General features: G+C 36.6%; 1 protein-coding gene across 5 annotated transcripts in view; it reads right to left on the bottom strand.

The window, feature by feature from the left end:
- Window positions 1–26,140, bottom strand: part of CFAP99 (cilia and flagella associated protein 99) — a 40,172-nt gene continuing 14,032 nt past the window's right edge. For 3 of the 5 annotated variants that reach the window (XM_039337701.1, XM_039337700.1, XM_039337702.1), the window contains 10 exons: window positions 23,441–23,521; window positions 19,941–20,009; window positions 19,139–19,195; window positions 15,892–15,980; window positions 14,501–14,705; window positions 12,330–12,471; window positions 11,117–11,268; window positions 9,680–9,885; window positions 2,576–2,756; window positions 1–875 (listed from right to left, as the gene is read on the bottom strand). In XM_039337701.1, coding sequence (XP_039193635.1) covers window positions 717–875; window positions 2,576–2,756; window positions 9,680–9,885; window positions 11,117–11,268; window positions 12,330–12,471; window positions 14,501–14,705; window positions 15,892–15,980; window positions 19,139–19,195; window positions 19,941–20,009; window positions 23,441–23,521 — 1,341 coding nt within the window. In that variant the 3' untranslated portion in view covers window positions 1–716. The remainder of the gene's footprint in view (window positions 876–2,575; window positions 2,757–9,679; window positions 9,886–11,116; window positions 11,269–12,329; window positions 12,472–14,500; window positions 14,706–15,891; window positions 15,981–19,138; window positions 19,196–19,940; window positions 20,010–23,440; window positions 23,522–26,140) is intronic. The other 2 variants (XM_039337703.1, XM_039337704.1) reach the window with 2 other exon arrangements.

The following is a 26,140-nucleotide window of genomic DNA, read 5'->3' as shown; positions in this document are numbered from 1 at the left end:
CTTGCAACGAAAAAAAAAATGAAACTCTGATTTTGTTTTTGCTGATTAAATAGGTTTATTGCTATAGAAATGACGAGTATATACTATTGTGTAAAAGTAAAAAGTTAGGTTGTAATGTTATTATGGTCTACTGTACTAAAGAGAGTTGAAAGCAATGTGTTTTTCTTTCTTTTCCCTTTCTCCCCTATATTGTCTTTCCTTCCCTTTCTCCCCTAGTTTTCTATTTTTCTTTGTATTTTATATTTTGATAAACTAATAAAAATGTATAAACGGTGAAAAAAAGAAATCTTTGTAAAAACCACTGAAATTGATCCCTCTTAAAGGAGATTCAAGATTTAGCAAAGCTCTGAAACACTATTTTCCCTCATTATTTGCTTTTGATATACTCGAGACAGTTTTGACTATAGCATACTGAAATATTATCTTGGCTTAAATGAAAAAAGCTATTTTAAAATATTAAAATGCATGTTTGTCTCCCTTTTATTTATTTGAAAAATATAACATTTAAAAAGTACCACATATTTATTTTGAAAACTAGCATTATAATAGCTAAAAATGTTAAAAGCATTATAGTTCCAACATAATATAAACTAAAAACAGCTGCCAATTAATAGCCATTTTTATAGTAAAGTATAAAGTAGTTCAAGAAATCAAAAACTGAATCAGATTAGTAGTAAATGTCTTCTAAACAGTATGACATCTAGAAACAATTTTGTCTAACTTCTTAATATACAAGCATTGGTTCCAGTTCTCATAGCTTCATTTGTTACCATTTTCTGAGCATTATCTCTAGACATAAGACCTTGCTGAAGCATTTTAAATTGCTGTTGTCGACTTTCTTCCCATTTCTTCCAGTGATCCTCTCCTTCAGATTTCTGTGAAAACAAAATATATCCTAATATTAATTCAAACATGTTAAATAATCATTGCAACATGCTCTACGTGAGGCCGCTCTTGAAAACCATCCGGATGCTGCAAGTGGTCCAGAATGCAATGGCACACGGTGATTGGGGTACCTCACAATTTATTCAAGTAACACCAGTAGGATTTCCATCAACATCCCTGAGAAGTTAATACATCCCTAAGATCTGGCACCTAGGTAAACTGATAATGGTTTGACTATAAAGTCTCAGTGAAACTTGAAAAAGATTGGGAAGACACAAGAAAAAAAAATATCCCTTTTATGTGGCCTTTCATAAAGCTATTTAAAAATTTTCCTGATTTTTTTTATTGCAATAAACTGAAATGGCCTCTTGTCTTTCTTCATCTGGTAGCTGGTATTATAATTATTTCCTAGGTATTTGAGTGAAAGGAAGAGCTTGATTTTTTCAAACCCCATATTGTTCTCATTGCTTTATCACTTTCCCTTTCAGGAAAGCCAATTTCAATAAACTTCTATGGACTGAACTCCTCAGATCAAAAGCATCGGGGGGGGGGGGGGTGTCAAGATTTTTTTTAAAATAAGATACTGAAAATACAACCATTTGCTAACAGTGTCATTCCTTGCTTCACCTCTACATGCACTAAATTGACCCCTTTGAAATTCTGTATCAAAAGAATGAAATGTCACTTCTGAACTGAAACAACTAAGCACTGGATTAGGTTACCTCAACAATGAGCTGAGAGTGAGATCAATGTAATGTGGACACATCCTGCAAAAATAATTAATAAGTGATGCCACTAAGTTGCTTGTGAAGCTGAGCCTGCAAATGTAATTTTAGATCCCTTTCTCTGAAGTTCCTCATGCAAATGGATATGGTAACATAGGATTGGAGAAGGTACTGTTGTTTTGTGTTCAAATAACAGGAAAAAAAGCTGTTATTTGAAAACAGAAAACGTAGGCAAAATTCTGGAACAGATTAAGCAGTTACTATGTCGGCATTTAAAAATTAAAGCACTTGTTCGAAAGCAATGCTGCTTGGAATTGCTAGTGTCCTCATTGTTTAGCTGAGCACTTTTCTGCTTGTTCAGCAGGTGAGATACTGTTGCCAATTTAAAGTCAAAATCAATTCGCTCCTCAAATTCGACTAGGTATTAGGAAAATCCCACTTCACTAACAACTTCACCTTGGCTTGAAGGTGTGCATCACTTGCCTCGTGCCTTCCGAAGGACAGCAAAGGAAGGGGTGACACCATTCTAGCAGTTGGGATTAATGTGTACTTGATGGCACCCCACCAATCTGTGCTTTTTTAGCCTCTGATGAGCAGTGGTGGAATAAAATTGGGAAATGATGGCATAGTAATTATTTTTCTCTTTGAAAATTTAAATTTCAAAAACTTAAAATTTGTATAACACAACTTTCAGATGTTAATCAAGTATTGACATATGTGTTAACATTTGAATCAGCTGTTTTATACAAATTTTAAACTTTTTTGAAACTTTTCTTGCATGAGTCTTGTATGAGTTATGAATGGAAATTTGTTTTATGATTAAGATATATACATTAAATGTATTAAACGTGTATATGCTTAATTTTTTAAAGTGTAAAGCAATTATTCAAATTTCCACACATGCTTCAAAGACAGTCTGATTGTTTTATAAAATGCAAAATAAAGCATTATTTTCCTTTTCTTACTTTGTCTAATTTCCAAGATGGCTTGGTTTTTTCATTAGACTTCAGAAATTTAGTTTTTAAATATTCAGTTTGCATTTTACGTTCAGTAGACTTTTCCATAATTTTTTTCTGTAGATCTAAAACTTGTTCCTCTTTTAAAATGGCTTCACGAAGTGGAGTCTTCGTTTTGTTTTCCTCCTGTCTAAAAAAAACAATGCAATTCTTTGTGACCTAGAAACAATTACAATTTAATGAGAAAAATATACAATAAGGAAAATTGGCAGAGTTCCAATTTCCTCAAAAAGCACATCAAAAATGTCTTAGGCTTAATGGAACTCTCATATACTTATTTTGAATCAGTTGCAATGGCAAAATAATAATCTCTTAATTTTTCCCATTTAAAAAAAGCCAGTGGGACTTCCGCTTTGACGTCGCAGCAGAATGGGCGCAGGAAGACAGGGCTCTGTCTTTCAAGTTCGATTTTGTCCCACTGGGGATCCTGGAAAGGGTCGAAAGTCACCCCGTAGAGGTGACAAGCAAGGAGGGGACCCTTGTTGATCGCGGGAGGGCGGTAGCCCTTCTGTTTGATCTGAGAAAGCCCTCCAAACCGGTGGGGGAAAGACTGGCTACATTCATGTAGCCAGTCAGAAGCTACTGACAACCAAAGAAAATAAGTACCAACAAGCAATTTTTCAGCAATGTGGATGAAACTGGGTGAGAGCCTATCCTCTCTTTATGACTCTTAAGACTTCTTCCAGGAAAGAAATTGCCCAAAATACCCTTCCCAATGAGAGAGGGAAGGGGAATTTCCACCCCATTCCCTCAGGAAAAGAAAAGCAGCAAACTAATTGCTTGGGGGAAATAGAGAAAATTATAAGATTAATTTGGAATTAATACACATATATGGCTTTGAAATTTGTGGACTAAAAGTGCTTTTGAGACCTTTTAAAAAAAAATTGAAAAGTTTGTAATATAAGTTTGGATTTAAAAAGCTGGAAAACAATGCTAATGACATTTCGTGGTGAATTGTGGCACTACAATTTATGCCTAAAGAAAACTTGGCTTAAAGCCAAGATTTAGATAAGACTCTTGCTGTCATTGGAAACTTTCACTTTTGAAGACTGCAGCTGGAAAAAAGGGGGAAAAACTTTGGGGCTGCTTATTGATGTGGCAGAGATGATGAACTATTTGAAACTGGCCTGCCTGAACTACGAATATAAGTATTTACTGACTTTCATAGCTGTGTTGTGGAACTATTTCCCTGCAGCAGAAACACACATCATTACTTGAGATGATGGAATATTTTGGATGGAATATTTTGGATCTTTGATGAACAATTTTTATTATAAAGACCACCTACAAAAATGAAATGGATGTCCCATTTAAATGGTAAAAATGGTAAAAAAAATCTTTAACACCTGTCCCCTAAGTCTTCAGTTTGATATACCACCAAGAAAATATGGATGAAGATCAGAAAAAAATTCTCTCCATGTTGAAATTAATATAAGAGACTATTGCTTTAGCTCGTGATAAGACTAGAAATAACACAAAAGAGATAAAAGAACAATTTTCTATTCTAAATTTACAAACCCAGAACATGATTACAAAGCAGGAACTAGCAACTCAGAAAATAGAAGGAAAACTAGAGGAAGCAGATTCAAAGATGGAGGACCTAAAGGAAGGAACTAACTGACAGATTCAGATAATTGAAGAACTATAAGATGTAGCGATAGTATCGAAAATGAAAAGACATCTTACCAATCAAGACTTCAGTACACATTTGAGGAAAAGGAAGAAGAACTGATGAAATGGAAAATAGAGCTATTAGGAGAACTGTGGGGAACTGGAGAAGGAGGGAGGCTGTTTAATGAATATCAATGGGTTCGTTCTTCCAAAAATACTTTAACCAAATGGTCTTTCTTATTCCAAACAATACACACAAAAACAGAGGAAAAATTACTTGTTGTTACAAAATGCATTGACTTGGAAAGTTAGTTGGCAAAGGAAGAAATCTAGAGTAAGGCTGAAGAAAATAGAATTTTGATCCATTAGATGGGATATTATATTATTAACTAGATGTTTGAATATAATAATAATAATAATAATAATAATAATAATCTGACAACATCAAGCACACTGAAGTCAAGAAAAAGATTAGAGGTGAATACATGAAGAGAGTGAAGAAGATCTTAAAATCCAAACTCAATGGAGGAAATACCATAAAGGCAATCAACACCTGGGCAATCCCAGTCATTAGGTACACAGCTGGAATAGTGGACTGGACTCAAGCAGAACTAAAAGCAATGGATAGGCAGACCAGAAAAATAATGACAATGAATCATGCCCTTCATCCACGCAGTGACATTGATAGACTTTATCTACCAAGGCAAATAGGTGGGCGTGGAATGCTACAAGTACATCAGATGGTTGAAGAAGAAAAAATGGCTTTGGAAGAATATCTGAAGAACAATGATGAAGATGCACTGAAATTAGTATATCAGGAAGGCTTACTAACTACTGGAGAGACCAAACTGGCCTACAAGAAAGACCAAATGAAGAACAGAATAGAGGCATGGGAAGACAAAGCACTACATGGCCAATACATGAAAAAAATAGCTGGGAAAGCAGATAATAATAAAACCTGGCAATGGCTAAGAGCAGGAAAATTGAAGAAAGAGACCGAGGGACTAATTCTGGCTGCACAAGACCAAGCCTTAAGGACAAATGCATACAAAGTCAAAATTGAGAAGACAGCAACAGACAGTAAGTGCCGCCTATGCAAAGAAGCTGAAGAAACAGTGGACCACTTGGTAAGCTGTTGCAAGAAGATTGCACAAACTGATTACAAGCAGCGGCATGACAAAGTAGCAACAATGGTGCATTGGAAGATCTGCAAAAAATATCATTTGCCTGTAAGCAAAAACTGGTGGGATCATAAAATAGAGAAAGTCGTAGAAAATGATAAAATTAAACTGCTCTGGGACTTCAGAATTCAAACAGACAAACACCTGCAACATAACACCCCAGACTTAACAATTGTCGATAAGAAAGACAAAAAAGTCTGGATAGTGGATGTGGCAGTGCCTGGAGATAGCAGAATAGAAGAGAAAGAACTGGAGAAGATAACAAAATACAAAGACCTACAAATAGAAATAGAAAGACTGTGGCAAAAGCAAGCAAGGGTAGTACCAATAGTAATAGGCTCCTTGGGTGCAATCCCAAAACAACTGGAGCACCACTTGAACACCATTGGCATTGACAAATTTGCTATTAGTCAATTGCAAAAGGCGGCCTTATTAGGAACTGCTTCCATCCTGCGACGATATCTGTAATACCATCAAACATCCACATCTGCCTATCCCAGGTCCTGGGTAAGGACTCGATAGGTAGACAAAATGCCAAATCCAGTCTGAACATCTGGCTGACTGTGCGATGATCGATAATAATAATAATAATAATAATAATAAATAATAAATAATAATAATAATAATAATAAGGCTTACTAACTACTGGAGAGACCAAACTGGCCTACAAGAAAGACCAGATGAAGAACAGAATAGAGGCATGGGAAGACAAAGCTCTACATGGCCAATACATTAAAAAAATAGCTGGGAAAGCAGATAATAATAAAACCTGGCAATGGCTAAGAGCAGGAAAATTGAAGAAAGAGACCGAGGGACTAATTCTGGCTGCACAAGACCAAGCCTTAAGGACAAATGCATACAAAGTCAAAATTGAGAAGACAGCAACAGACAGTAAGTGCCGCCTATGCAAAGAAGCTGAAGAAACAGTGGACCACTTGGTAAGCTGTTGCAAGAAGATTGCACAGACTGATTACAAGCAGCGGCATGACAAAGTAGCAACAATGGTGCATTGGAAGATCTGCAAAAAATATCATTTGCCTGTAAGCAAAAACTGGTGGGATCATAAAATAGAGAAAGTCATAGAAAATGATAAAATTAAACTGCTCTGGGACTTCAGAATTCAAACAGACAAGCACCTGCAACATAACACCCCAGACTTAACAATTGTCGATAAGAAAGACAAAAAAGTCTGGATAGTGGACGTGGCAGTGCCTGGAGATAGCAGAATAGAAGAGAAAGAACTGGAGAAGATAACAAAATACAAAGACCTACAAATAGAAATAGAAAGACTGTGGCAAAAGCAAGCAAGGGTAGTACCAATAGTCATAGGCTCCTTGGGTGCAATCCCAAAACAACTGGAGCACCACTTGAACACCATTGGCATTGACAAATTCGCTATTAGTCAATTGCAAAAGGCGGCCTTATTAGGAACTGCTTCCATCCTGCGACGATACCTGTAATACCATCAAACATCCACATCTGCCTATCCCAGGTCCTGGGTAAGGACTCGATAGGTAGACAAAATGCCAAATCCAGTCTGAACATCTGGCTGACTGTGCGATGATGATAATAATAATAATAATAATAGTAAAGTTGGAAGGGACCTTGGAGGTCATCGAATCCAACACCCTGCTCAGGCAGGAAACTCTATACCATTTTGGACAAATGGCTGTCCAGTCTCTTCTTAAAAATCTCCAGTGTTGGAGCATTCACCGCTTCTGGAGGCAGGTTGTTCCACTGGTTAATTGTTCTGTCAGAAAGTTTCTCCTTAGTTCTAGGTTGCTTCTCTCCTTGCTTAGTTTCCACCCGTTGCTTCTTGTCCTGCCTTCAGGTGCCTTGGAAAATAGCTTGACTCCCTCTGCTATCATGTCCCCCCTCGTCCTTCTCTTCATTAAACTAGACATACCCAATTCCAGCAACTGTTCCTTATATGCTTTTGCCTCCAGTCCCCTAATCATCTTTGTTGCTCTGCTCTGTACTCTTTCTAGAGTCTCAACATCTTTTTTACATCGCGGTGACCAAAACTGGATGCAGTATTCCAAGTGTGGCCTTACCAAGGCATTGTAAAGTGGTATTAATACTTCACGTAATCTTGATTCTATCCCTGTTAATGCAGCCCAGCACTGTGTTGGCCTTTTTGGCAGCTGCAGCACACTGCTGGCTCATATTTAAGTGATTGTCCACTAGGACTCCGAGGGCCCTTTCACAGTTACTACTATTGAGCAAGGTACCCCCTATACTATACCTGTGCATTTGGTTTTTCTTGCCTAAATGTAGAACCTTGCTTTTTTCACCACTGAATTTCATTTTGTTAGATAGCGCCCAGTGTTCAAGTCTATCCAGATCCTTCTGTATCTTAAGCCTGTCTTCTGGAGTGTTGGCTATTCCTGTCAGCTTGGTGTCGTCTGCAAATTTGATGAGTTCCTCATCTATCCCCCATCCAAATAGTTGATATAGATGTTGAAGAGCACTGGGCTCAGAACAGAGCCCTGGGACACCCCACTACACACTTCCTTCCATGTATATGCGGTTCCATTAAGGACCACACGCTGAGCACAGCCGGTCAGCCAGCTACAAATCCATCTGGTGGTGGTGCTTTCTACCCTACATTTTTCTATCTATGGTGGAGAATAGATAATTGCTAGAAATAGAAGTATTATCATAACTAGAAAGATAAGATTTATAATTAGAATATTAGATTTTGGTATGAGAAGGGAAATAGGAAAATGCTAAGAAGTTTGAATAAGGGAAGCTTTTGGTTACCCAACTATAACTTACTTTGAAATTATAAACAATAGAGACATTTTGAACACTGATGGGAAATTGAAATTTAAAAAAAAAGCAAAAACAGGATACTGATTGAACATATGGATATTAAGTGCAAATGCAATTAAGATATGTTTTGATTAGAAAAGTTTTCTAAAACTGACATTATTGATATTATGAGAAAAATGTAACAAAGATGTTGATATTCAATTGTATATTTATTAATAACAATAAGAATTGTATTTGCCCAGTGTGGGAAAAAAGGTACTACTGGAAGAAGTCAGGAAACATTTGGTGATGTAATATTGGATCTAGACTGAATAAGTTAATATATACCACTGACTTACTAATGGACCCAGACAACACATTCTTTATTAAGTTTTTGACTGTAAAATTAGAAAATTAATAAAATATTTATTTTTAAAAGCCAGCAATAAATAGGTAAGGAACATTTTAGCTGAGGTTACTTTTCAGGTTATATAACTTCCAACTGTATAGCAATCTGATTAATGGCAAGAACCTTAAGCCAATTCCCAAAGCTGAGCACTACTAATTCACAGAGTGTCTATTGAGATTCAGATTCACCTGAAATACAGATACAGGTAGTCCTCAACTTACAACAGTTCATTTAGTGAACATTCAAAGTTACAATGGCATTAGAAAAAGTTTTTGATTGTTTTTCACACTTGCGACCATTGCAGCATCGCCTTGGTCACATGATCAATTCGGATGCTTTGCAACTGGTTCCTATTTATGACAGTTGCAATGTCCCAGAGTCATATGATCAGCTTTTGTGGCCTTCTGACAAGCAAAGTCAATGGGGAAGCCAGATTCACTTAACAACCATCTTCCTAATTTAACAACTGCAGTGATTCACTTAACAGCTGTAACAAGAAAGGTTGTAAAATGGGGCAAAACTCACTTAACAAATGTTTCACCTAGCAACATAAATCTTGGGCTCAACCGTGGTCGTAGGTCAAGGACTACCTGTATTGTACATTTTTATTGTTAATTTTACACCTAACAGATTTCAGATTTTTTCAACTGAATTATACACTTTGTAATATTAAAGGTGGAAAAAATTCTGAAATGAGTTATCTCGGTCTAATTTTTTACACTTCAAAAACCTGGCATTTTAACAGGTGTGTAGACTTTTTATATCCACTGTACTTCAAGTCGAAAATGCTTCCTATTTTCACAAGTATCAAATCCCTGCACTGTCCTTAAAAATATAACACACAGTATAATGAAAGGCTAGAATATCAAAGAAATACCCTTTCAAAAATTGTGAACATACAGTATTTCAAATGCTGGTTATTCTGAAACACAGAACATTGGTGAAAATCCATTCTTAAAGCCCACAATGAGTAATGTTTGGCCTTGTCTATGAGATTATTAAAGAAATAAATTTAGTGCGCACTTTTATGTCATGTGGTTCATGTGGCATTGTTTAAACAGTGGTCTCTGAATAAATATCACAATATTTCATACTAACTTTAATGCAGCTGCTCTGCCAAATTGTTCTCTGAACATACAGATTTGTTCCAGTTTATCCAAAAGAAGTTGTTCCTTAGCATGTTTTTCACGGATTATCAGATCCCTCTTCTCTTCTTCTGCTTTTTGCTGAGATTCTTTCAGCAAAGTTAAACGTTCTTGAAGTTCCACAAACGACATTTCACCCAGTACACCATGATCAGCAGTCTATGGAAAAGAAAAGCAGAAGCACCATATTTCTGTTGTATCTTAATTTACATTAGAGTCCACACTTGGACAAAAAAAAAATGCAATCCTGGGAGTTTGGGATTGTCCCCAACTCATCCCTTTCCACTATTACCATCTTTCCTGCTTTTCTTGCTGGGGATTAAGTCTTGAACTTTTGTTGCAACAAATATAAAATGTAAATTGGCTTTAAGCCTTGAACTGGTTTTAAGTAAGGAATGGAGCAAAGATTTAGGAAAGAAATATAGACTTGCAGGGGAGAGCTGTATAACTTATTCACTTGTTTGTTCAACTGAAGGCATAGCTGAAATTACACAAATAAGAGTAGCTGTCAATCTATAACAGTTCCTTACAGAAAGTCCTGATTTGTCTCTCTGACAGTTTTCACCTACAGAGAAACTGGAGAAGGACCGAAGAAAATCAGTTATCCTTAATTTGATACTAGTCACCATTGTGTAACAAAAGGAGAAAAAGACTCTGTAATGCTGCATTTCTTCATTTTAATGGAAACTAAACTTAAACCTAGTCAAACCTATTGTATATATTGGACTTCAAGAATATGGACATCACCACTCAGAGCTCTTGAATGGACAGGGTATAAATCCAACAATAATAAAGTAAGAAAATACATTTTAATAAATATGTAGTAAATATGTTTTCATGAAAGGTGAAGCTAATGGGAAAGAAGTCAAAGTAACTAGGGAGACTTTACAAAGGAGGAGATACTAAAAGCACAACTGTAGTGTTATTTAAATTTAGTAGCTGGAGCAGTGGGATTGTGAAGTGAGCCAGAACACACAGTTGTGGTTGATTGGTTAGAGTGCTGGTTCCTATGTAAGGCAATCTGCACTGTGATTGGCTGCTGTGTGTGCAGAGAAGGAGTTTCCCTTTTTTCCTGCCTTTTTCTTCTGTATGCCCTGATGATTTACCTCATGATGCTCCTGTTAGCCTGACTATCTTGTCTGTTGTAAACATAAGAGGTAAAATATACTTATTTATATAAAACTACAAGTTCATGTCAGCATCTTTGATTTCATTTGGATACCTGCTGTGCATGTCCCTTACATGTAGCCAAAATTAATGGAGAAGGAATTTTAGAGATTGTAATTTTTAGTTAGGTATTAGAACAAGATAGGATTCATAAGTTATAATAAGCAAAGATCTTCTTTTTCTATTTCACTGTTGGCTTATCCATATTTTATTATGAGTTTACCTTGGTTAAGTCAATAAATCTATTTCTAAGAAATGGCAGGTATTCTATAGCTCTTATTTGCTGAATCAGTTCATATTTTTTTTTAAATTTCTCTTCTTCCTCTTTTAAAGCCTGAAGTAGTATGTCCTGGCTTTTTTTAGATATCTCTTGAGCTAGAAAAGCAGAAAAAAATATAAATTTTACTAATATATTGCCAAAGATAAATAAACGTAGAAATAATTAGCAAATGGAGTGAATTCCAGTGTAAATGGTAATTGGAGAACTCATTAATCAGAGAATACCTTTCCAAAGTGCACTTGCTACTCTGCAACTTGGATCAATGGTCAGTAACAATGTCATCGACATAGACCCCAAAATGCAGATCTGTATTCCATTCCATCCCATTCCTGCAGATGGCTTCTATAGACATCATAAGGGCAGAAGATTCTTTGTTTTTTAGGGGCATTTAGAGATTCCACAGGTTAAAAGCACCACCAGGAAGCTGAGGGAGTCCATTTTGTATAGAATGAAATCTATCCAGAAAGCTTTAAGTTCTGAAGTATTCAAGAGATGTTTTTAAGAAAATTATAGATTGGTGATGGTAAAGCTTTTAAGTGCAACCTCTTTTAAGTGCAAAGCTTTTAAGTGCAATCTCTGAAACCAATCAGTTTTCTCATTTTGTCGTCTCAAATAAGATAGCTGGAAGTCACAGAATAGCAGCTAATGGTGGAGTGTGGGAAGAATAGATTTACGATTGATTGGATTCATTCTTGGTCTTCCTCCAGTGGTGCTTTTGGCCCTTTTCAACATCCTCAGCAACTCTGTGAACTATGGGGAGGAGCCAGGAGAGATGGGCCAAGAGAGGGCACATGAGCATGATCCTGTCACCACTTCAGCCGCTGTTTGATTCCAGCTGTGGCCAAAGCCTCCACAGCAGTCATCCCCCAGCTCACTCTGGAACCCGAGAGGGTCCATTGGTTGCTGAGGATAGATTATTCAAAGATGTCCAGCCTCCCTGCAGAAGGGGGCACAACTGGAAATTTTCAAGGACACTATGGCATGATCAGACCATGACAGAGGGGATAATGATAAACCCCCCACCAGATCTCCTTGCTACTGCTCCGACAAGAAGAATGCCTATGAAATGACATTTTAATAGTTTCTCTCAAGTTCATGAATACTCTCGATGCTAAATAACTTTGCTAAAAGTCTATAGATCTGTCACTATTAATACCTATTTGCTGTTTGCATTTTTGGAGTTTTGTTTGTGCTTGCTTCACATTTTTATGTCCCTCTGCCACTTGCTGAACCTTTTTTTCCTTTTCCTTCCTTTCATGAAGGCATCTTTCTGCACACTGGTGATGCATTTCTGCTGTCTAAAATCCAAACAAATAGATGTAACTCTATTAAGTTTAATTAGGAAAAAAGTTTATTTTAAATGATTTCACAATAGTCTTCCATATTTTTCACATTCAAAGGCTAAAATGATTAGAAGGGAAGTTACAAACACAATTTTATCCCAGCTTCTCTGCAAATCTATTGTGGGCAGTGCATGAAAACTTGCAGGGAGCTGAAAAGAAACTCAGGTAAGTGCATTAATATATTTTTGACATTAAAACTCTGATTAGCTTTTTCATTTTTGAACTTTCTGGGAGAGTGGTTTACGTTGCTTTTGCTTTATGTGCTGTTCATTTTCCATATGAGAGCCTGAAAAAATTCAGAGATATATATCAATATAAAAGGAGTGCTTTTCTTTCAGCTTTTTCTTGCCTGAGTTCAACTAAAAATACTCGTATCTTTCAACTCTTCATTATTTGAATCTTTGTCATTTTTTTTCAAATGCCTCTCTTAATATTCAGTTCATTAATCAATACAATTTCATTAATGTTCAGGATCTTTTGTGGTGGATATTCAAACATAATGCTCAGGATCTTTTGTGGTGGATATTCAGAAATAAATAATATATTGGAGAAGTAAAGATGCCATTATTTCTATGAAGGAAAACAATGACACATTTAGACAAGATTATAGAAGAGACTGATAACAACGCTAACAAATATTAGGATGATTAGGACAATATAATACATTGCTGTGAAAGCTGAATACTAAGAAAGGAAAAGAAAAAAAGGTGAACACCTTCAACTTGTGGATTTGTATAATAAATGTTTACTAGGGTAGAGTGGACTGAGAAGAGAACCAATCAATTCTGCACCAGATAAAATGCTGCCTGTTTGTCTCAAAACCTTAAGCAAGTGATGTGAACAGAAACTGAACTAGAAAAAATTATATGCTTAGCATAGTTGAGGGTAATAGGAGAAAGGGAAAATAATGGACAATGTGAGTGGATAAAATTAAAGTGAGTCCTGGAATTTCCTTAGAATAGTAATAGAAATTGCTCAAGGATCACCAGGAGTGAAATTCAGATCAATATAATTAACTATTCCTTATTGCTTCTATGTCTTTCTCTTTAATCTCTATATGGATCTTCTTAAGCCTGGATTAATCATAGAACTTTCCATCTATGCACTTCCGTAGTTATCACCCATATTCCTCCCTTGAAATTAATTTTGAAGTCGTCTTTAGTATTTCCGTTCTCAGAATGTTATTACTCTCTTGAAAATTGGAGGAGGAAATATTATGTATACTATTTTGAGCTCCTCTCTCAAATTAGTATTCTGCAATATCTTCTAAGATATATTCTTAGAATATATGCAGTATATTCACAGTAGCTTACAACTTAAATACAAATGCTAAAATACAAAACATTTCCCCACACCTATAATATGTATATAGTTTGTATTTTATATTTTTAGTAGACATCATCCTTTATCTTAGCTAAATAAGATAATTTTGTTCTGAAAAGAGCAGCAATGGTAGGAAGTATAAAGGAATAAAACAAACCCTCATAAAGCAAGTGATTAAAAGCTGATCAACATGTATACAAAACCATTTGGAGATCTGAAATAAGATACCAATACACTGATGACACCAAACTCTCTATATCATCTCAAAAAGCAAAACATATACAAGCCATGAAGATATATCTAGATGCAGCAGTAAATTTCACAAGATACAATAAATCAAAATTGCATCGTAACAAAACAGAGGCACTCTGAATAGGAAGAGGGAGATTATGTAGTTTCTTATTGTTACTAAGTTTGAATAATAAACATTAAGTGCTTTATGCATTATATAGCCTTTGCACACAAATCCTCTTGGGATTGGGATTGAAAAAGAGGAAAAGGTTTTTTTTTTATGAAAAGCATTAGTTTTCCTGCATACCTCAAGAATCTACTTAAACTCCTTTTTCTGCCAAGTGTATCTATCTATAATTTAATAATATATCTATAATATAACTCACATGCACAACTCAAACCCATATAAAATCTGGAGAACACTCAGTACCTCTTCTCTCTTCTGCTCAGCATTTTTTTTCTTTTCCTGAATGCAGTACTGGCGTGCTAAAATAGCATCCTCAAAGCTTAGCTTTCCTTGTAGTTTTTTACATTCTGCTTCTGTCAACTGTTGGTCCAAATCTTTCCCACGCATTTGTTTTTGCCATTCTAGAAATTTTGATGGATCCTGTGCTCCTTGGAGAAGATGTTCAATTCTATAATAAAAATTAAAATAGGTTATTTGAAGGGAAACAGTACAGCTCAAATACTGCTGTCTTATGTGAAGGCTAGAATAGCTATAAGGGGAGGCCTTTGGTCTTTGGCTCAGTTCCCTTTTGTCTCATTTCCCTGGCATTTCCAGCCTTTTTCCTAGATAAATGTTAACCAAACACCTTAAGGCAGTGATGGCGAACCTTTTAGAGACCGAGTGCCCAAACTGCAACCCAAAACCCACTTATTTATCGCAAAGTGCCAGGGCTGCATCAGCATTGTGGTGCCCTCGGGGGGGGGGGCCACTGGGTGGGCGTGGCTGCAGTGATCATGGCAGACTGGGTGAGTATGGCCGGGGCCAGTCCCTTGCCATCTCCAGGGCATCCCTGGGGGGCCAACGCCGCTTGCTCACTCACTTCCTGCCCCATCGCTTCCAAACGCCAAGTGCTCACTACTCTGGTGAACTCTGCTGGAGCAACAGCGTGTATGCCCACAGAGAGGGCTCTGAGTGCCGCCTCTCGCATGCGTGCCATAGATTCGCCACCACTGCCCTAAGGGTAACACCTAGGTAAATTGTTTGCACCTCTTTTAGGTTGAGAAATAAGCTTTTTTTCACCTAGCACCTAGAAGCAAGCAAAAGTATAACAAGAAGCCAACATGGGTTTGTTAAAAGCAGATAATACCAAACAAATCTTATTTACAATTTGAAAAGTGATTAATTAGTGGACCAGCAAAATGCTGGACATAGTATACCAGGATTTCAGTAAGGAATTTGACAAAGTAGACCACAAAGTAGACCACAAAGTAGATTACTTCTTGGTAAACTAAAAAAAGTGTGAAATAGACAGCATCACTATCAGATGAATTTGTAACTGGCTGACAAACCGCACCCAATGTGTAGTCTTTAATGGAACTACATCTACACAGAGAGATGTAAGCAGTGGGGTACTTGTTCTTTACATGTTGAAACTTTTTAAAAAATTAAAAGTAAAGGAACTGTTGTAGAGGACTACCTGTACACCAAACTGATTCTCCTCATCTAATATAACTGAAAATACCTTTATTAATAATCTTTGGAATCTTTTCAGTTTTGAAAGAGAGGAGAATAATTGTATTATAAACAACAGATAGCATCTTAATTTTCTTTAGAAGACAATAAAAACATTACCAAATCAGACATAGATTAAGTACCTCTTAAGCTCCTGTTCCACTTTTCTTTGGTATAGAACACCTTCTCTTAAGATTGCTGCTGCATTTAGCCTAACGGGAGTATTGTCAGTCTGTTGAATAAATTAATACATGAATATTTTTAGAAGCAAAACTGTAAAAGAGAAATCTTGAACAATCTATAACTGATATAACAGTATCATATTCCCTAACTAAATTTTAAAATAGTTATTTAGGTTTCTTTAAGTAGTTAATAGGTAGTTGATGATAAATGCATAGTATCCAATATAAAAGCTGTTTCTATTTTCATCAGTGGCATATCCTCAACTTATGTATTAAATTACAATTGCAGAAATGAAGAATATAATTATGTTATTAATTAATTAAGAGTTAATTATGCAATACTAAATTTCTTCTGATAATTTATTACAGAGACAGCAATATTTTTTAAAAGAAAAAGCTCCCAGTATGATTGATAATCAAAATATATTAAGATATATCACTTCCCAAAAATGTTTTGCTTCATTTAGCCTACAATCAAATCTTATATTTCTAAAATAAGTAACATGAAAATAAGTGGATCTTATTTCTAATAATAATAATAATATATTTCTAAGATCCTATTGTTAGTGGTTTAAAGTAAACTAACATTAATAAAAATAATAGGCCACGATTTGGCTCATGAATCGCATTAATTCATTGGCTGATGAACAATGAGGTATACACTTCTCCTTTACATTTCATTTCCACGTAGAATGATACAAATTATACGGAGTTTATAATCAAGAAAGAAAATATATTTAATTAGGTTATGGTTCCATATACTTCAGTCATTTGCAGCACCCCTAGTTCCTGCTTTTAAAATTTGGTGGTAAATAATTGCCAAAAGGGTGACATTGCAGAATATCTCTTTGGTATTTTCTATATTTTTTCTTTTTTTCTCTATATGTATCTTAGCTTGCTTACTTGCTTGCTTGCTTCCTTCCTGTTTTTTTTTTTTTCTTTTCCCTCAAGCACTAGAGTCCAATTGCCTGAAAATCCCGTTTTGGCTGTTTTGTTGTGTTGCTTGGTCACCATTTTCTATTTATATATTATACATGTTTTGTTTTGATTTCGAGTGGGATGTTTATTTATTTTTGCACTGTACAGCAGTACAGCATTGTGACTTGGGTAGCCTTATATATCTTGTAAACAAAAAGCAAACAATTTCCCCCGTGGTTTTAAGAGTGAAAAAAAAGTGGGAAGCCTCTGGGGGACAAAGGATTTCCATCTCTACATCTCAAAGTTCATTCAGAGACCCCCCAAACCCCTTCCAAAATAGCTATTTTGAGGCATTTTCTGAGCCATGAAGGTTTAAGGCAGGGATAAGAAATGTTTGTTTCTTAAGGACCTCTACCCATCCTTAAAAGTACCCATCAAAAGACAAATGTATGAGCCTTTCACAGTGTTATCATAGAAAGCTTCCTCCAACCCACAAAGGACAATGGAGATTGATTTAAAGCACCTTGACCTTTCAAATACTAACTCTTCTTGGATGGATAAAATGAGCATTTTCCTCCTATATAATCCTAGAAGAGATGGACTGATAAAGAAAACTAAAGAAAGATGGGGTAGCCAAGAAATCAATTGACTGCAATAATGGGCTTCATAATTAACTTCACAATTCTTATTCCAGTTTAGGATAAAGTGTGAACAAAAAACACAATATGAAATTCTGAGGTAAACAGGCAAGTATGTTTTTAAGCATGATTAAACAATTTTAACAATCACATATAAAAATTTCAGCAATTTTTCAAAGATTCTCACTAGCACTGTGTGATTTTTGAACAAGTGGTGATAGTGATAGTGGAATAAATAGTTGCCTTATTATGCTTAATGTTCCAGTTGTCATCTTTTCTGATTGTTCTAACTTAAGGCCTATCTTCATGTCTTGGTTACATTATGTTTAGCTTCCTATATAATATATTCTACATGGGGATGTCTCTGAAGAATGTTTAGAACAGTGGTTCTCAACCTTTCTAATGCCGTGACCCCATAATACAGTTCCCCATGTTGTGGTGACCCCCAAGTGGGTGTGGCCACCAATAAGAGGGAGTAGGACAGCTAGGGAAAAGGGGAAAAAAATGACGGACTGCGTGGCTTGGCGACCCCCGTGAAATGGTCATTCGACCCCAAATGAGGTCCCGACCCACAGGTTGAGAACCACTGGTTTAGAAGCTTCAATACATACGACATACAGCAGCTGAATACTGTAGGCACACAATGTTAAGACTCCATTATGCCTAACTAAAAAAACCTGCTTTATTATAAATAATACTACAATGTTTTCACTGATCAGCAGCTCTAAATACAGGTAGTCCTCGATTTACGACCACAATTGAGCCCAAAATTTATGTTCCTAAGCGAGACATTCGTTTTGCCCTTTCTTGCCACTGAATCACTGCAGTTGTTAAGTTAGTAACATGTTTGTTAACTGAATCTGGTTTCCCCACTGACTTTCCTTATCAGAAGTTTGCAAAAGGATCACTTGACCCCGGAACACTGCAATCGTCATAAATATGAGTCAGTTGCCAAGCATCTGAATTTAGATCATGTGACCATGGGGATGCTACAATGATCATGTGAAAATGATCATAAGTCACTTTGTTTAGTGACATTGTAACTTTGAATGGTCACTAAATGAACTGTTATAAGTGGAGGACTACCTATATTATACTGATCATTTTCTAAGAATTATTTACATTCAGAACTGAAACAAGAAAATGTCAGGATGGCTTGAAAAAATATTTAAGGAACAAAACAAAATCCTGTTTAAGGCACATGCCATTGTGTTTTCATGGTAGCAAACCATATTAATGTGGTTTGTCCCTACTATTTTCGGGAGTATTTTTTACTTCACAAGACAGCCCACAGTTTAGGATGGGTCTTCCAAGGATTAATTAGATCTGATGCTATCTGCCTATTTTTCAAGAACAGCTAGGTTCTTGCTCAACCAAGTTTTTGACTCTCAGAAATATCGTTTTCAGCAAAGTTGAAAAATTTTCTTTGGTGAAAACTGATAACTAACAGAAAATGCAGGAATCAGGTGTATCGTAAGAAAAAAAATAAAAACATTCCCAAATCTGCTTCTTTATATATTTTGCTGCCATCAGAAATGTTTAAGGAAGCCCTTGGCCACCAAAAAGATGCCTGCTGGTGTTAAAGTAATTTCAATTTAATTTTTTGAATCTCACCAGTTTAAAAGATTAGGCTACCCAGAGCTGCTCCTCACCTTGATCTTGATCTTCTGAGCCTCAAATTTTTCAGCAAGGTTTGGGATTTCCTTCATCTATAGGTAAAAATTATTGTAGTTTTATTATATAACTTATTCTATTTAAAAAAGAATACTTCAAAATCAAATTATGCATTTGATTGTTTGTCTCAAAGGTGCTTTTCTCAAAAGGCAACTGGACTTTGGGGAAAAAACAAAAGAGAAAGCAAAGAAAGTGAAAAGCACCCTTGAGATATGCATTATGCATAACCTACCACGTTTTGCATATGATTTTAGAAATTTCTGCAGCAAAAAAAAAAGCCTGATGTCAGGGAAGATTCAGTCATTATTAAAGTATTTTTATAGTCTATTTCACAGTTACATTTTGGAATAACAATACTTTAATAGTTTAAACAACTATTATAGATTTAAGGTCAGAATTTCACTCTTTTTTCATGAGGAAAATTAAAAATTTACAAGCTTCCATAATTTATTTACACTTGTTATTACTAGTACTGATTAGTTCTTTTCTTTACCAGCAAACTATTAAGATTTCTGTCAATCTACAAATATAAATAAAAGCAACAGCTTACAGCTTATGTGTTGCTATGCAACCACCAAACCTAACTTCAAATTGTGTCAGCATTAAAAGTGAAATTAGAATGAGCTCATAGCCTGTGCTGCAAATCATTATCAATATCAAATATCAACAAAACATTATTTGAAATTATATAAACAATAAAATTATAATAAATCCTATTAAAAATTATTTTCTTCTATTTATTCATAGTTACATTCATTTCTTGATTTCTGTTTTACTTACAGAGCATTTGTAATCAAACTTTGGGGCTGCACAGTTGAATTGATTAACATTTGCTTCTAGCAGCAGTTCCTAAAAGAACATATAAAGTTAATAAATAAGTACATAAAATTAGTTATATTAATTAAATAGCGGTCTGTGACCGTAATAAAAATTTATTAATGCCATTACTTCTTTGCACAGAATTGTATTTATTCTTTAATGTACAAAACCAAATTATCTATCTATCTATCTATCTATCTATCTATCTATCTATCTATCTATCTATCTATCTATCTTCTATATTGCATTGATTCATTGACTCAAAGATGGAAAGCGCCAATTAAGCCATCAAGTCCAATCCCCTGCTAAATCCCCAAATTAAAGTACCCCAGGCAGGTGGTTCCTATCTGATCCTAGCCCACAATTATTTTGGCAATTGTTTCCATTACTGAAGTGCTCTAAATTTAGGGTTTTTTTCATAACATTAAACTGGGATTTATGTTCCTATAGCTTAAGGCATCTAACTCATTGCCAGTCCCAAGCCCAGATGAGAGAGGAGTTTTGGGTGTCAGGCTAACAACCCGTCCCTTTAAATATTATAACCACTGCAAAAAACAGCGATTATAGGATGATCTGCTCAACTTCTGCTTGATTACTACAAGCTAGACATCTTAAGCATTGGTGAGATCAGGTGGATAGAGAATGGACGGATGAATAGTATTGGCAAGACCATCTTAAATGCAGCCATGAAGAGCAGCACAAACACGGGGTTGACCTTGTTTTGGGAAAATGAGCAACAAAGGCAGTCATTGGCTGGAAACTGGCCACTGATAGAATAATCACAGCTCACTTTGCACATGGACATGTCAAAGCATACAAGCTTATGAACCAACAGATAACTCAGATGATATGACAAATTTTATGGACAAATAAAGGATACTTTTGACAGCATTCCAAATTATAACTTAAAGGTCCTGATTGGCTATTTTACTCTAATTCCTGGCTGGGAGGTGACGAACACAGCTTAGAGAATGTGATCGGAGCACACACATCTTCAATTCAGTTCAGTGATTTAACAGAGAGCGACTGACATTCTTCTGTGAACATAATGGACTGTGTATTGGAAACACATACTTCCAACACTGACGATTCCATAAGACGCCCTGGCAATCAACAAACAGTCACACCTTCAATGAAATCGATTTTATTTGTATTAGTCAGAAGTGAAGATCGTCTCTCTGTGATACAAGATCATTATCTTATCAGGGCGCAAATAAAGTGTAACCTTCAAAAACAAAAACAGCCCAAGTCAAAAAGACGATTTGCAATGGTGAAACTCAAGGACCACACTATTGTCAAATCTTTCATTTTAAAACTGAGAAAATCATTTTGGTGTTCTTAAGGAAGCAGCAGATATAGAAGACAGCCGGAACAACTTCAGAAATATCAATATACACTGCATCCAAAATAAAATGTCATTGGAAAAGGCAAGGAAAATGGAAGGAATAGTGGATCCAAAATAGATCATGAAAGCTTAGAGATGAAAGGAACGTTATAAAACTAAAACGGGACCAGGCCAAAGATGTGGATGAAATGGAAAAATTGAATAAAAATATACAGAGCTCGACCAGATGGTGAAGCTGCCGAAAGAAAAGAAAGAACAGTTGGAATGGAAAGGCACTGAGGCACAAGCCTATCGGAATGATTCTAGAACTCTTTATTATATTGCTAACAAACTGGCTGGAAAGAGGAACAGCTCCAGTGTACTGATCAAACATAAGAATGGGAAGCTTCTGGTCACCCAAGATGAGCAGAACAAAAGATGGATTGAACACTTCCAAGAAACCCTTAACCAGCCAAACCCACCCACTATATACAATTTTAATGAAGAGTGCGCACAACAACAGCTTCAGGTGAATACTGGTGAAATAATAATTGAAGAAGATAGTGATTAGAAGCTTTAAAAACCACAAGGCAGCTAGCTTAGATGAGATCTTAAACATGGCGGCCAGGATATGGTGAAAGAACGGACAACAACTGAAAAATGTGGCAAAGTGGTGGAGTTCCAGAGGAGTGGTGAAGAGGGACTATTATTAAAATCTCCAAAGATAACTGACAAGTTTCGAAGCATGGTTTTGCTGGTGTGACAAATATTGCTTCTCAGCTTGCCAAAGAACCTGGGGGAAGGGGAGAGGTTTGGAATGCAGACTTCAAAGATTAAGAAGCCCAGACCGTGAGACTGAAGGACATTACACCAGGTGTCTGGCCAGGCCTAAGGATGCTTTTTCATAACAGTATTTTTCTACTTGACTTGACCCAGAGGGAAGGAGAATTCAATGCTTTTATTATATGGGTTTGGGAAGGGTCTTGCCAGAGATAGTTTTGCTTTCATTAGTGCCGAAGTGATGTACTCAATAAAGTTTTACATTAAGAGATTGGAATGTCTCGAAGGTGGGTTCGTCAGTTGGAACCTTGACAACTCAATAGGCAGGGCATTACCCTCTTCCAGGTGCCTGGAAAAAAAATTTACATAATTTTTCTTAGGCAGCTGCAAAATGCCACATACCAACATCTGAAAGAAGAACAAGCTGGATTTCGCTATGAAAGGTCCGGCCGCAAACAAATCTTCACCTTACGAAATATCATAGAATACTGCATTGAGTATCGGCATCCACTGGGCATTAACTTTAAAGTTTTTAAGAAAGCATTTGATAGGGTCCAACGAGAATCTCTCTGGCAAATCCTACATTTATATAATGTACCGACAGTCTACGATGCTATCGATAAGGACTTATACCCCTGATCAAGCTGTTGCATTAAGACCAAAAATGCCCATTATGACAGATATTAAGTGCCACATTGTAAAAGCAACAGTTGTTTTCCAGAATAAAGTTTTCCAGAATAAAACCTAGTCCTCCTTGTCAATATTACCGAAACTTAAACTCTGCTCACCTCTATAGTGATCCCGGCAGCAATTAAAGTCAGTGAAACTTGGAAGGTTTCAGCAAGTATTAACAAGAGTCTTAATATCTTCCAATAAACATGGCTTTGCTAAATCCTAAAGATTCGCTATTTCGACCATATTAATAATGATGATGTGCTCCAAAAGAGTATCCAACTTGCAGGTCATATTCTCTGCATGGAGAACAAATCTAATTCCCATGATGATGAACTCGTCTAGAGTGGACAGACATTCTCATACCATTTTCTTGCCTAATTTGGTGTCTTAGCTGTCAAAAGTGAAATTCTGGCAGCTAAGTGCCTCCTTGTTTGGTTGACATTAAGCCTTTTTATGAACGGCAAAATAGTATGTAGCAGAAATGTTTAACCAACTATTACATAAATAGGAATCTGGAGCAGAATTTTGAAAATCGATTATTCAAATACAAGCAGCTAATTATGATACAATTTGACTTCTCAGCAATTCCGTGGAAACCAGAGATATTTCAAAATACAACAAATATGGATAGAAAAAGTCCACAAAACATAGTGAAGTAAATAAATTAAAATACTGAACTTGCCTCCGCCTTCTGGCGATTCTTCAATCTGATTCTTTCTAGATGCTGCTTCATTCTAGGTGGTTTGTAAGTATTCTTGGGAATCTGAGCATAAATACACAGACAAAATCTATAGGTAGTCATCACAATCAACAGCTTTATTCGGCAAGCATTCAAAGATATGATGATGCTGAAAAAAATAACTTTTAAGCCCAATCCTTGTAATCGTTATTCCTCCAATGAATGCAAATAGCTGGCTGATGGCCTAGAGGTGGGGCTCTCGCCTCACAATCAGGGGGCTGTGAGTTCGATCCTAGATAGTGGCACAAAAAAAAGTATCTGCTGTGACTCCACGTACACATCAGGAAGGGCATCCAGTCAGTTAGTGCTCAGCTCCATTCAGTCGCAACGATTCCTCCCCAATGCAAGGGATTACAGGATTGTTTAAAAAAAATTAATACAAGGGCAATTCAGAAAAAGAACCTCTGTTTGAGCACGTGCAAGAAATGTGCGCGAAATAGGCAAGATAGCGACGCCCATCCTATGGCACTGTGCGCAGTAGTTCAGCAGACAGTGAGGAGTTGAAGGAGAAGATTGTGTTGCAATTGTTGCAGTTGAAAATGAACCCTGCTACAGAAAATTGCGCCAAATTTGAAGTGCATGCAGTAATACGATTTCTGTGTGCGAAAAGATTTTCGGCAGCTGTGATTCATTGCGAAATATGTAATGTTTACAGACCAAATGTGATGAGTGATGTCGTACATTGTGTTGCATGTTTAAAGATGGATGAACTGACACGATGAGGTAAGAAGTGGCTGCCCATCTGAACTCATGCAGGAAATTGACAAGAAGGTCTGTGAAGTCCATCGGTTCACGATATCTGCACATTCTATACACTTTCCCCAAATTTTGACTTTGATAGTCCATGCAGAGAGAAAAAGATCCATCTTTCTTTTCTCTAAACAGGACTGGGGCAGCTATCCGAGATTTAGCTGAGGCGTTCAGTGAACAGAAGGCGGATGAACTCCCCCCTCACTGCCCCACAGACTATGCTATTGAGATCATCCCAGGGGTGAAGCTACCAAAACCTAAAATGTACTCAATGGCTCCTAGAGAACTGAATGAACTGGAAAAATTTATAAGAAAAAATTTACAAACGGGTTTTATTGAGCCAGCTAAACCTTGAGTAGCTGCCCCAGTCCTGTTTAGGGAAAAGAAAGATGGATCTCTTTGTCTCTGCGTGGACTATCAAAGTCTCAACGCTGTGTGTGTGGAGAACAAGTACCTCCTACCTTTAATGAAGGACATGTTAGCACACCTGTCAAAAGGGAAAATCTTCTCAAAACTGAACCTGAGGGAAGCTTACTACCGCATAAGGATTAGAAAGGGAGATGAATGGAAAATGGCTTTTAACTGCCCATTAGGATGTTTCCAATTCAAAGTACTTCCATTTGGACTGCAGGAGGCGCCTGCCATCTTTATGCAATTGATAAATGATGTGTTGAGGGAGCACCTGTATAAAGGGGTTCTGGTCTACCTGGGTGATATCCTCATCTACACTAAAGCGAAAGATGAACACATTAAATTGGTCAGAACTGTTTTGAAAAAATTATGCTCTGCAAAACTGTTTGCCAAGCTATCTAAGTGTGAATTTCACAAAGAGCATATTGATTGCCTGGGGTATCGCATATCCCATGAGGGGGTAGAGATGGATCCATGAAAGGTGAAAGCAGTGCTGGATTGGGCTACCCCAAGACCCAGGAAACAACTCCAAAGTTTCCTGGGGTTTGCCAATTGTTATAGACAATTCATTCCATCATTTGCTCAGACTGCCCTCCCTATCACCAATCTGTTAAAAATCAAAGGGGGGATAAACCGAAACCTAGCCAGCCATTAAAATGGACAGGAGAATGTCAAGCAGCATTTGAAAAACTTAAAAAAATATTCTCCATGAAGCCTGTCCTGAAGCATCCAGACCCAGACCAGCAATTGCCTACAACAATGCAGTACATTTTAGTACTGGGTTTACTCCTTTCCAAGTTGCCAATGGCCAAACATTTGTGGCCATTCCAGAACTCCCCACTAAAGAGCCCGAAATCACTCAAAGATTGGATTAAGCAATTGCAAAATACCTGGGTGGTTGTTCGCAAAGCACTCGACAAGGCCAGAAAGACATACAAACTGCAAGCGGATAAAAAGAAGATGGAACAAAAACCTTTTGAAGTTGGCGAGCGTGTATTTCTTTCCACTAAATATTTAAAATCATTACAACCCTCAAAAAAGTTAGGGCCTAAGTATGTTGAACCTTTCCCAATTACATGTATCATTAACCCAGTAACAGTCAAATTAGATCTGCCAAAGAATCTACAGAAAATTCACCTGGTATTCCATTGCAGCTTGCTGAAACCAGAAGTCACCTCCACTCTCAGGTCCCCTGCTCCCCCGTTACCTATACCTATTATGGTTGAGGGTGAACAGCATTTTGAAACTAAAGACATTTTGGACTCCAGAACCCATCATAGGATGACTAATATCTAGTTTCGTGCAAAACCCTCCCTGCCTCCCAGAATGAATGGGTGTACAAGAAACATGTTAGAGCCCCTAGAGTGCTACAATGTTTTCACTCCTTATATCCTGATAAACCTAAATTGTTTGTTTGCTGTTTTTCCCTTCACTCTTTTGTCTTTCAGGTGCACTTTCCGGTTTTTTAGGGGGGCTGGATGT

Source organism: Crotalus tigris, unplaced genomic scaffold (assembly GCF_016545835.1).
Source record: "Crotalus tigris isolate CLP2741 ecotype Arizona unplaced genomic scaffold, ASM1654583v1 scf7180000017685.4511686, whole genome shotgun sequence".
Lineage (NCBI taxonomy): Eukaryota > Metazoa > Chordata > Lepidosauria > Squamata > Viperidae > Crotalus > Crotalus tigris.
This window is presented reverse-complemented; position numbering and strand designations above follow the sequence as displayed.